Genomic DNA, 12743 nt, shown 5'->3' with positions numbered 1-12743 from the left:
AGTGTGGTAAGGGTGTGGGTAAATGGGCATTCTCACATATGACTGGTAGAAGGCCAATGTTTTAGAGGACCATCTGGGAATTCTCAAAAGTTTAAATCAGCCCACCCCTTGACCTAGAAATTCCCCTACAATGGCCTTTATCCTAAGAAAATAATTGGATATGTATAACAGACTTCATGTGTGTGTGATTAAATTTATTATAGCACTGTTTTAATGGCAAAAGTTTGAAAATTGTCAAAATGTTCATTAATAGGAAACTTGGAAATGAAATAAATGGTTCTGTGCCATATGAAGTGTTATCTATTTTTAAAAAGGTAATAAAAATGAATGAATTACTATGCAGCCATGAAAAGAATAACAGAGAGGCTTATGTTTTGACATGGAAAGTAGTTCATATACTGTTAAATAAAAAAAGCAGATCATCAAACAGTACATGTAATTTGATCCTATTAATACATACATACAATTTTATAGACTAACATGATTAAACATGTACCTTTGTCTGCCCTAACTTCTAAAACTACACTAAGTTAACATTATAGGGGTTTTTAAAAAGGTATAAATCCACAAAAACAAAGAGAATAGGAGAGAAGACTACGGCAGATTAAAGACGTCAGAATAATTTTGGAAGCTAAAAAATACATGTATGATAATAACTTAGGTCAGAGAGAGCTGAACCGTAAGCTGGTAGGAAAGAAAAGAAAGTAAAAAGTATATAGTGATAGTGGGGAAGGCTGTGTGTGTAGGAGTCAGAGAGTATATAGAAACTTTGTACTTTCTACTCAATTTTGTTGTAAACCTAAAACTTCTCTTTAAAAAGTATTACTGAAAAGAAAAAATGGGGGAAAGTATACCAAATACAAAAAAAAAAATTATATATGTATAAATACTTCTAGAAAGTTCATTTCTGGGGCGCCTGGGTGGCGCAGTCGGTTAAGCGTCCGACTTCAGCTCAGGTCACGATCTTGTGAGTTCGAGCCCCGCGTCAGGCTCTGGGCTGATGGCTCAGAGCCTGGAGCCTGCTTCCGATTCTGTGTCTCCTTCTCTCTCTGCCCCTCCCCCCTTCATGCTCTGTCTCTCTCTGTCTCAAAAATAAATAAACGTTAAAAAAAAAAAAAAAAGAAAGTTCATTTTTAGGGAGATGATACAGCTAGGCTAAGAATGGTCTTTAGGTTTTTAAAAGATTTAAAAAAAAATCCAAAGAATATATGATAGAGATTATATGTGACCTGAAAATATTTACCTTCTGGTAAATAGAGATTATATGTAGACCTAAAATATAATCTCTATATGTAGAGATTATATGTGACCTAAAATATTTACCTTCTGGTCCTTTACAGAAAAAGTTTGCCGACTTCTGCTCAAGGAGGACCTTTTCTGTTATTTATACTCTTCGGTATTATTTGACATTTTTTTTCACAAGTGTATATTACTCTTTTACTATGATGATACATATTTTTTAAAGGATAAAGGAACATTTAACCATACTGATTAAACTAAACTTCATTATACCATATTGATTCCTTCATTCTCCCAAGCCCCCTCCATATCAATCCCTTGGCAGAGACATTGTAGATTTATAAATGGATGACAGATGCAAACTTTTGAGAGTGATGAGAAGGGATACTACAGATGGGGTGTTGGGCCAGTCATCCCAAGAGGGGGAGCGTATGGTGTTGAAGTTGGAAGGGCAAAGTTCAGTGGCTTACAGCAACAGCCACATAGGCCATCTTCTCGTGGGTGGGTGCATTATGGCATTTCTGCAACTTCCTCAGGAGTCTCCACAGAATCCAGGTGGTGCTGGGCAGTTTTACATCCAGAGTTCTCCACAATTCAGCCAGATGCCTAGAAATCCCAAAGAACAAGAGGGTTCAGGAGAATGGCTTATCCTAGGCCCACCATGACCATGACCTTCCTAAAATCTGGAATCCAATCTGTAAGTGATTTTCCTCTCTGCTCAGGTTTTCAGGCTATCAAAAGACTTACTCTCTGATTTCATAACAGTAAGTCCCAAGGTTTTATAATCTCAAATTCCCATGCCTCAGCATGGACTTCAAGACAAACTGGTCCTAATTGATCTTTTCAGATCCCTGTCACATATCTGCGCTCTAGCTACCCCAGACCATTCATCTTTACCAAACAATGGACTTTGACAACTCTACACTTCTGCTTATTGCCTGTCCTTAAACTGGAAGGCCCTTTCCCAAACGCTTCCCTGCCTGACAAAATCCTTTCAAGGTCCAGCTCCAATGTCATCTCCTCTGTGAAACTTTTGCTGCTTCTTTACCATGTCTCTCATGAGAGTTCTCATAACACTTTCACAATTTCTTCTGTATAGAGGTTGCCTCGATCTTACATGTACTATTTTCAGTTCTTTGTATGTGTCCATCTGTTCCCTCTGAAGGCAGGGATTATATTTGGCTTTTCTTCTATGAACCCCTCAGGGTCTAGCACAATGCCAGGCTTACAGAAGGAATTCAAAGATATATTTATTCAATCCAGTCTATGGTCCTCAAGTTTTGGACATGTCCAAGCTGAGAAATAAAGCTTTGATTCTCCTTAGAAGAAGTCTCTTCTTTTATTTACTTATTTTAAAATTTTTACTACTGGACTTTTTTTTTTTTTCAAGTTTATTTATTTCTTTTGAGAAAGAGAGAGAGAGAGAGCAGAAAGGACAAAGAAAGAGGGAGAGAATCCCAAGCAGGTTCCACACTGTCAGCTCAGAGCCTGAAGTGGGGCTCAAACTCATGAAATGCGAGATCATGACCTGAACCCAAACCAAGAGTCAGATACTTGAGCCACCCAGGTGCCCCCGGACTTTTTTTTAAGTTTACTTATTTATTTTGAGGGAGGAGGAGGGACAGAGAGAGAGAGAATCCAAGCAGGCTCCAAGCTATTAGCACACAGCCTGACTCAGGCTTGAACTCACAAACTGTGAGATCATGACCTTAGCTGAAACCAGGAGTCAGATGCTCAAATGACTGAGCCACCCAGGTGCCCCAGAAGAGATCTCCTCTTCTTTTTTTCTTTTTTTTTTTAAATGTTTATTTATTTTTGACAGAGACACACACACACACAGACAGACAGCATGAGCGGGGGAGGGGCAGAGAGAGAGACACAGAATTCGAAGCAGGCTCCAGGCTCTGAGCTGTCAGCACAGAACCTGACGGGGGGTTTGAACTCACAGACCGTGAGGCCATGACCTGAGCCGAAGTCGGACGCTCAACCAACTGAGCCACCTAGGTGCCCCTCTTTTTTTGTTTTTTGTTTTAATTTTATTTATTCATTTCGAGAGAGACAGAGAGAGCAAGTGGGGGAGGGGCAGAGAGAGAGGGAGAGAGAGAACCCCAAACAGGCTCAGCACTGCCATCACAGCCCGATGCGGGGCTTGAACTCACAAAACGTGAGACCGTGACCTGAGCCAAAACCAAGTGTCGGATGCTTACCCGATTGGGCCACCCAGGCGCCCCAGGTCTCTTCTCGAAGAAAGATAGTGTGTAGGAACTTTTCTTCTTCTATAATTGACTCAAAGGTAGGGCCTGACATTTATATAAACACTGTAGAAGAGCATTATCAGGGGAACATTGGGAGTTACTCCTGGTTTTAACTCATTCTCTTATTTCCGGAATCTACTTAGGTATCTTTGTGTGCTACAGCAAGTATGGTCTTCCAACTGTCTATATCAGAATCACTCTAAAAATTGAGAGGCTTAGTTTCCAATTCTGTGTCTCCCTCTCTCTCTGCCCCTCCCCCGTTCATGCTCTGTCTCTCTCTGTCCCAAAAATAAATAAACGTTGAAAAAAAAATTCTTTAAAAATTGAGAGGCTTAAAGACTATTCCAACATTTCACTCCCTGATAATTTCACTCCTCTGATAATTCTCATCCACGAATAAAACAAATTGAGAAGGTCCTAAAGGACTCCTAAAGGGAAGGCCATAAAGGCAATATGAAATACTGAAAAGGCTCCTAGCTGGGGCAACAGATTGTAGAAAATGAACATTCCTTCTTGGGATGAAATTAAGAAATTCCTATATTTACCCATCCTTTTTTTTTTCCTTCTTTGAATTCCCTAGGAAGTAAATGAAATAATTTGAGAAGCTATTTATTGTGAAAGAAGTGTTTCAAAAATGCTTTTGGTCTGTAAATTTGTAAGTGCTGGGAATGCATCTGAATTAGGAAAACACATACATTAGCCTATAAGCCAATGGTTCACAAATTTTAGTGTGAAAAATACATCTGGAGAGTTTGTTAAAAATACGGTTTCCCCTCCAGTGATACTGATTCAGTGGTTTTTGTTTGCATCATCCCTTTGGGGGTATGCATTCATCAAGCTGTTTCATACCTTCCTTGTGTTTAGTTTTGCTATTCCTCCTGTCCAGAATGCCTTTTCCACTGCCCTGTCCCACCTTCTACTTGGCTAATTTACACTAAACACTTAGCTTGTGGCTGCCCTTCTTTTAAAACTCCCTCCCCAATCCTTCATCTAATAAAATCACCTCCTACAGGAGCTTCCACAGAACTCTTTTATTTTGCTTTGGAGTCCTCTGTTATTCGTCTAGGTCTGCTATCAGACTGTGTGCTGCTCCAGGACAGGGCTTGTGTCCTATCCCTTATTTCTACAGGCCCAACAGCACCTTGGACATAGTAGTTGCTTTGCACAGACTCCTAAGAACAATCACCCCAGTTAAACCAACTCTTGTTCCAAGAGCTAGAACAATAAAATTATGCTAAAATTACACTTTAAAATGATTAAGTATATTTAATATTTTGTATGAAATCATAAGTTTCATATAAGAATCTATATTTAATATTTTGTATGAAATTATACGTTTCATGTAAGCTGAAGCAAGCAGTAAAGGTTTAAAAGTAACGGATTACAGAAATATACAAAATAATAGTTTTTAAAAAAATTGTATGAACTCTTTTTTTTTTTTTGCATGGGTAAACATCTTCCTTTATTTGACTTAGTGGTAAAGTGTCTTAAGTTCAGCTTACAGAAAACATCAGCACTGCACCAAGACATTGTGAGAATCATTCATTGGAAGTGGTTTTCAAACAGTTTAAAGCTAAGAAATCTTGGGGCGCCTAGGTGGCTCAGTCGGTTGGGTATCCGGCTTCAGCTCAGGTCATGATCTTGCGGTTCGTGGGTTCGGGCCCCGCATTGGGCTCTGTGCTGACAGCTCAGAGCCTGGAGCCTGCTTCGGATTCTGTGTCCCCCTCTCTCTTCGCCCCACCCCTGCTTGTGCTCTGTCTTTCTCTGTTGTTCAGAAATGAATAAACATTTTAAAAATTAAAAAAAAAAGCAAATAAATCTTTTTTTCAAATATAATAATTACCCAGAATCACAATATATAAAGCAGACAAAAAGAGATGCTGGTCTTGTCTGGCTGGCTCAGTTGGTAGAGCATGAAACTCTTGATCTTGGGGTGGTGAGTTTAAGCCCCACCCTGGGCACAGAGCTTACATTAAAAAAAAAAAAAAAAAAAGATGCTGCTCTGATAAAGGAAGTGGGGGCCTAGAACCTTCTCATAATGCTTCATTATCTTCCCCATAAGGATCTCCTGGAACTTTCAGGGTGCCTCCAACTCTGAAAGCCACAATTGTATGTAAAAAAGCATCTTGTTTTATTCTTTATGTGATTTATTCCTATTTATGGATATATTCATATTTTCTTTTGTATGTATGTATGTTTTGGCTAAATCTTTCTCAAGTGCATTACAGATAATCATGATATTCACCCCTAAATAACTCAGCTTTGATCTCCTAAGAATAAGAACATTTTTCTGTATAACCACATTATCATTTCACACCTAAGAAAATTACATTAATTCAGTAATCTATTACAGAGTTTATACTTAAATTTCCTCAAAATTTTATTTTATAGTTTATGTTTTCATCCAGGATCCAATCAAGTTCATGTATTACATTTGGCTTTATCTCTTTGGTGCCTTTTTATCTAGAACAGTGACCCCAGCACATTTTTCTTTCATGACATTAACTTGTTTGAAGAGTTTAGTCCAACTATCTTATACAGTGTTCTTCATTCTGGATTTGTTGGATTGTTTCTTTATGTTTATGCGTTATATTCTGACTTATATTGTCGGTTATCTGTCTATATCTTATCTCTTCTACAAGAATATCATTCGATTTTTGAGGGCAGCCATGTTCCACAATACCAGGGGCTGTGTCACACACTCCAATTTAATTTAGAGGCTATACTAGGTTCTGTTACCTGTCATATGGTACTGGATGACACAGAAGGTGGCTGATCACTATATCTGTGTACTTGGGCCTGGAGATAAACAAACTCACAGTATTTATGATTTGTTGGCGGACTCTAGGCTGGCTAATTATAGATAGCCGGGCACAGATCACTCCCATAATTTCTGGCACCTGAAGAAGGAAAAGAAATCACTAAGACCTTGATCCTATGGGACAGTGATGGTTACTGAGGATATTGTGGCTATTTCTGAAAGATTCAGGGGGTGACAAGAATGTTTAGTATTTAAAAACTATCTACAATAGATCTTTATGTATGTATATGTATATAAAAATATTTAGAAGAACTTACATACAAAGATATTAATAATGTGACTCTGAATGATGGGATATTGATTTTTTTGCTTACATATTTTTCTAATTTCTCCTCAATGACTATGTATTGATTTTATAATAAACCAAACTAGTAAAAGTGTTCCAAGGAAGTTGGGATTTTTTTTCTGCTCTGACTCTGACAATGCCAGAGGAGTCTATACTTGCCTTTCACCCAGAGATGTCTACCATCTCTGGAAACAGCAGCCACTGGATTTTGGCGCAATTTTTCTTCTTGGCCTTCTCTGCCCACCCATAGACTCATGGCTTCAAGTCTCTGTGGAAATGTCAGCTTCTCAGAAAGGCAGTCCTCAGCACCCTCATATAAAATGGCTTTCATTATCACCAGTTGCCAGAGCCGCTTTTAAGCTGGCATGTGTTGCAATTCTGACCAATGAAACACGGGGAAAAAAAATCTACTGGAGGCTTTTGGGAAACACTTTCCTCCCTGATTAAAGGGACAAAAGGAAGGCAGTATCTTTCTTGTTTGCTGGATAACAGTCTTATCTGCACGTAAAGTCTGAAACTGCTGTGACCACCTTATGACTATGTGAACAGGCAAAGTGGCAGATGGAAAAGCCCCTGGCTCTTTGATAACACTGTCGACTGGCTGAGCCAGTCCTAGAAAATACTTCACTTCCAGGCTTCTTATTGTACGAGCAGACAAACCCTTTAAACTTCAGCTGTGTGCAAGCCACTCAGAGTTGGTCTTTTTTACAGCTGAAAGCTGATGCAAGGGCCCATCTCACCATGTTCTCATCACGTTGTTCTTTTTGTATCTTTGCTATTTTAATAGGTTAAAAGTTGGTTTTCATCATTTTAAAATCAACATTTATTGTTATCAAAGTGTAACATGTACACAATTTAAAAAGTCCGGTGCTATTTCAAGGCTCTCTCCTGCCTGTTCCCCAGGCCTGCTCTCCAGGGACTACTACTTTACCCTTTTTATCGCTTTCAGTTGTCCTCCCATATTGCTAAATGATATAATTACAGTGTTGTTTCTTGATGTATCAACTGTAGATACATTTAAATAAAATCTCTTGATTTTAAGCTAAGTTGGCCTCCTTTGATGATTGCTCATGGCTTGCTTTTCAAAAATTTGGCACCTTGAATTGACCTGGATGAGGATCTAGGTAGAAGTTACCATTCTCATAAGTGCTAATGATATCTTCTCTCAAAACTATTCTATTCTGGAAAACATGGAGCACATCTTGGATTTTAAAACTATCCATCCCTAGTTGCATACAAGTGACTGTTTTTATTACATGCTTGTTGAAGGGGAGTCCACTGAACAATGGACCCTGGGCCAACAGTGGTTACTCTCCATTGAACAGGAGTAGCAGAAGAGACCTTAGTAACTGCAAGAGGGGAGAGCATTTGCCGATATTTCAAACCCAGGAAACGACCACTGAGCTTTTTACCTTCTCAAATCGGGACTCTGCATTTTTCACCAATGTTATCAGCAATTCTCCTGCTGATTTTTGGGTGCAGGGATGTTTCAGATTTTTCAGGCCATCCAATATAGTCATTACAAACTGGCAGAGCTCGTTTGAATTGAGAAACACTTCAAAGACCTGAAATGATTTAGAGAAAATGAACTTCCAGGAAACTTAGTACAATAGAAAGAACCCTGAATAAGAAATATTATGTTAATTTTGTTGGGTTAATTAGAGAGGCATACAAATATGGACAAGGCTGTTTATTTCGGTCTTGTTTACAAAAGTGAAAAACTGGAAGCAGGTGCAAATGTCCACTGCTAGGGTCTGTGCATGGCCTTTTACAGTTCTGATTTTTAGAAAGAGGCTTTATTACCAAGATCCTCATAAAGAATCACCTTTTATAGGAACAGAACTAAAATAAAGGCCTTAGTGCTATACAGCTCACAGGGTCCCAGACATAGCTAAAATACCTTGGCTGGTGATGATATAGTCAAAGAATGTTTCATTCTGTTTCTCATTGTGCTTGGTGGTGTATAAAGTCCTTCACATGATTATGATACGTGTAATCTACTAGGCACTTACTATATGACAGGCACTAAGCAAAGGGTTTTCCATACAATATCTCCTTTAACACTTACAACCCAATTTTTACAGATCCCCTGTACAGGTGAAACGGATGCACAGGGAATTTAAATTACCTGACACCTTAGACCCTACCTGAGTAAATCTGTAGGTTTTCTTTTTTCCCCATCTGCTAACATAGTGCCTGATACCTATATTTGTTGAAGAATGGATACATATATTAATTAAAAAATGTATAGCTTGTTGGGTCAACTACACTCTCTAGCAGCTCCTTTTTGTGACAAGAATCTACATTTGCAAGAGGCTGGCCAAGGTTAGAAGAGCAATCAATGAGAGCAAAGCCTGTCTGAAGAGATATCCAAACAGTGATACTGGCCCCACTGACAGGCTGACCTAAACCATTAAACTAATGGGGCCAGCTGTATAACAGTCACAACCATGGCGCCTCGTCTCCAAACTGTGGAATGATTAGAGAGGAAATTCTGCAGGCAATCTTGTATGTTTAGTTTTCTTCTTCTTTTTTTAATGTTTATTTATTTTTGAGGCTGGGAGGGGCAGAAGGAGAAGGGGACAGAGGATCTGAAGCAGGCTCCGTGCTGACAGCAGAGAGCCTAATGCCACGGAGGGCTCGAACCCAGGAGCCACGAGATCATGGCCTGAGCCGAAATCAAGAGTTGGACACTTAACTGACAGCCATCCATGTGCCCCTTGTATGTTTAGTTTTATAAGAAATTAGAACTTTTACCCAAGTGGCTTTACCTACCATTTTATATTCTCATAACAAAATGTATGAGACTTCTGGTATTTCCCATCCTCTCCCACGTGTCCAGTTATCTGTCTTTACATCTGCAGCCATTCTGATTACCTGGGCAATTTTGAAGGGACAACTGTAGAACTGATTAATACTGTAGAGTTCTAGGAGTTCTTGACACTTTTTCATTGCTCTCCTCAAGCTTGGGTGATTTTTCTTGTCATGAGTGACATCTGAGAAGAAAACATGGAATATTAATATTTTCTGGCTTATGTCTTTCTTATTGAGTTTGCAAGTCTGGTTGATCCCCAGGCTGAAGTGAATCCAAAGATCTCACTCTTCTTATCTTTTCCACTTGGATAAGAGTGTCTGGGGGAAGGAGCGTGTGTTAATCTGAAGGCTGATTTTTCCCCCTCTGTGGTCAGACAATATATCAAAAGGGCTTAAAGAAAAAGAAAAGAGCTTTTTTGAGAACAGAGCTTTTGAGTGATTTGAGAGTATAACTGAGACACACTAAACCATTCCCCCATTGGTGAGGACTTTTGAGGGGTCTCCTTATGAAGCTTAGGTCCCCATAAAAAATTGCACACTTTCACGATGTCTGATAACTCCAGTATCAGAAATCTTTCTGTGTCTAGTTTTGCTGGTTATTGAGCCTGCCAGTACTCCCTCACAGTGCCTTGTTTTCATGTTGCTCTGTGACTCGTGTTTGCTGGAAATTATCTATGGGAAGTCTTTGAGTATCTGGTTGAGGATACAGAGTCTCCACCTGGAAAATAAACTCTTTCGGGGAAGCAACTTTGTCTGTCTTGTTCACCAACGCACCTAGAATAGTAAGTGCTTCATAAATATTTGTTGAATGAATAATCAGTTGTATTTTCTTGGCTATATATGTCTTGGTAGACATTCCTCATACTCAGAGCTGCCCAGAGATGTGATTGCTGTTTTGGGAAGCACAGAGTTTCCTTATCCTGGGGATGAGCAAGCCCAGGCAGGGTAATCCTTGGTGGGAGTAGATTAGACTGAGATTCAAATACTGGGGGCACTGGGCTAGATATCTTCTAAAATCTCTCCTACCTGGGGGCGGTCAGTGATTCATTCCTTGACTTCAATGACCCTCTTCTATTTTTCAAACTCCTCAAGTTCATACCTGTTGTTTCCTCTGCCCAATATGCTCTTCCTACATCTTCATCTGGCTAATGTTTCTTATTTTTCAGGTTATCTCCAGAGAGGCCTTTGCTGAATGCCACAGCTAGATGGGATTCTTCCTCATGGCCCCTGCAATTTCCCTGTAGCAGATTTCTTTATTTATAATTACAGAGTTATTTGTTGATTCTTTGATTGTCTGATTCCCCCACTAGACAATGTGTTATACAAGGATTGGACCACTTGTGTTCTGGTTGCCATTAGATCCTAAGTAAGTGCTCAGAAAACGTTTATGGGATAAATAAATAATAATGAAGGCCCAGATGATGGCAGAACTTCCACTTCTGACCAAACTAACTTACTTTAACAAACAAACTTTAGTTTGTACATGAGGCTACATGTTTAGCTATTTCAACTCCATGGCCATGCAGATGGCTGACACTAATGGATCATCCAGGGTTCTGATTCAGGTTATCAAGTCAATGTTGGTTCATCTATGCTTGTGGACTATGTGCCTTTCTCTTTGAAACCCACCATAAAAAGTCTTTCTAGAATATAGGGAATGAGGGCACAAGGAGAACTGGCTGCCATCAGCAGCGCCTTACACTTCAGCCTCAGCGTGATATGCAGTAGGTAGTGCGTGCCCTCTGCAGCCTCCTCAGCTACCTCTTTCACTGGGTCCCCACACAGTAGTGCCATCAGAGCCACCAGGCGCCCAAGCCTTTGGAATTGCAGTGGAAGCTAGTTAGAAGAAAAAGAAAAATACCATTAGCATACGGGTGCATTTGATGCCTTAGATTTGAGTTACTGAAAAGTAATTCTACTTCCACCTTCTGCTCAGGAAAGTGCAAGAGTCACATGCAGCCCTTAGATCTCTTTAGGGTAAACACTGAACATGTGTGGATACACTATGTCCATCAGGTGGTATTAAATAGGACAAATTCTAACCTAAGTCAGCAGTCTAAAGAATGAAAAAGCTTTATATATACAGGTGTTCATTCTAGTACTATTTTTAAAGACATACTGGAAATAATTGTCCAATAGTAAAGAGAACTATGGTGTAACCACTTTAGGAATACAGCCATTAGGAGTCAAGTATCCTAGGAATTTATAGTAAGGTAGGAAAATGTACTAGTCTGCTAAGTGAAAAAGTTGGATGCAAAGTTGAGGTGCACTATTTAATAAAACTAAAAAATGTATTTATTGATATTTTACCTTATTATGGGAAAAAAGGTAGCTGGAAAAAACCATACCAGAAAAAGAAATATAATTTAAAATACTGAAAAAAGGAAATTATAAAAAAGTTAAAAAAAGTAAATTAAAAAAGACAATTAAAAAATGAAGGTAGAAAAGATAAATGTGAAGAATTTGGTTGCATGCAGAATGCATAATCATTTGCTCAAGGCAGGACACAGAGCTAGGTTCTGAACTTTCTCAGGGCTAATGTGGAGGTACGTACAATGTCCCACATAATATGATTCACATTGCCTAGAAGATAAGAAGCAAATACCCATGCAGAGGAAGCACAACTGTTCTTAGGACTGAAGCAGAGAGAAATTCCTCATGTGGCTCTTTAGAGAAATGGACTGAGATATTGCGAACAACAGCCTGTTTCACCTATTTACAGTCAACACAGCAACACATACACACAGCCATGTAATGTCTTTCATTCACTGATAGAACCTTCATTCACCCAATCAACAAATCCTGAGTGTACTTATGAACCAGGAACTGGTTATGAGGATGACACTTAGGGCTAAGGCACTGTAACTGGCACTGGCAATACAAGTTGTGAACAAAAGACAATATCCTGTTCATGGAGATGATATTCTAGTTGGAAGAACATAAAATAGCAAAGAAGTAAATTTTTTTTTTAAGTAGTCTTCGTGCTCAGCATGGAACCCAGTGTGGGGCTTGAACTCATGACCCTGACATCAAGACCTGAGCTGAGATCAAGAGTTGGATGCTTAACCAACTTTGACCAAGAAGTAACATTTGTTACGTGTTAAATGGTGATAAATACTATGATGAAGAAAAATACACAAAAAAGGACAGGAATTGCTATTTTAGGATTATCAGGGAAGACCTCAGTCACGTTGAAATGAAGGATGCAGCCATGTAGATATCTGGGAGAAAAGCACTCCTGGTGGAAAGAATAGCAAGTGCAAAGGGAAAGGAGTGTGTTTGGTGTTTCAGAGGAACAAACAGGTTAGGTAGACTGGAGCAAAGGAAA

The 12743-nt window shown here is 39.2% G+C and overlaps 1 protein-coding gene across 4 annotated transcripts in view; it reads right to left on the bottom strand.

Annotated features, from left to right (window-relative positions):
- Positions 1-12743, bottom strand: part of MROH8 (maestro heat like repeat family member 8) — a 59247-nt gene that overhangs the window by 17491 nt on the left and 29013 nt on the right. For all 4 annotated transcript variants that reach the window (XR_007150887.1, XR_007150888.1, XR_007150889.1 and 1 more), the window contains exons 9-13: positions 11116-11251; positions 9479-9597; positions 8014-8166; positions 6234-6394; positions 1710-1845 (exon numbers count right to left, since the gene is read on the bottom strand). Coding sequence is in view for 1 of the 4 variants with exons in the window: in XM_047852643.1 (XP_047708599.1) it covers positions 1710-1845; positions 6234-6394; positions 8014-8166; positions 9479-9597; positions 11116-11251 (705 nt within the window). In the remaining 3 variants the exon portion in view is untranslated. The remainder of the gene's footprint in view (positions 1-1709; positions 1846-6233; positions 6395-8013; positions 8167-9478; positions 9598-11115; positions 11252-12743) is intronic.

Source organism: Prionailurus viverrinus, chromosome A3 (assembly GCF_022837055.1).
Source record: "Prionailurus viverrinus isolate Anna chromosome A3, UM_Priviv_1.0, whole genome shotgun sequence".
NCBI classification, from domain to species: Eukaryota; Metazoa; Chordata; class Mammalia; order Carnivora; family Felidae; genus Prionailurus; species Prionailurus viverrinus.
The sequence above is the reverse complement of the archived record's forward strand: the minus strand, read 5'-3'. Positions and strand labels throughout refer to the sequence as shown.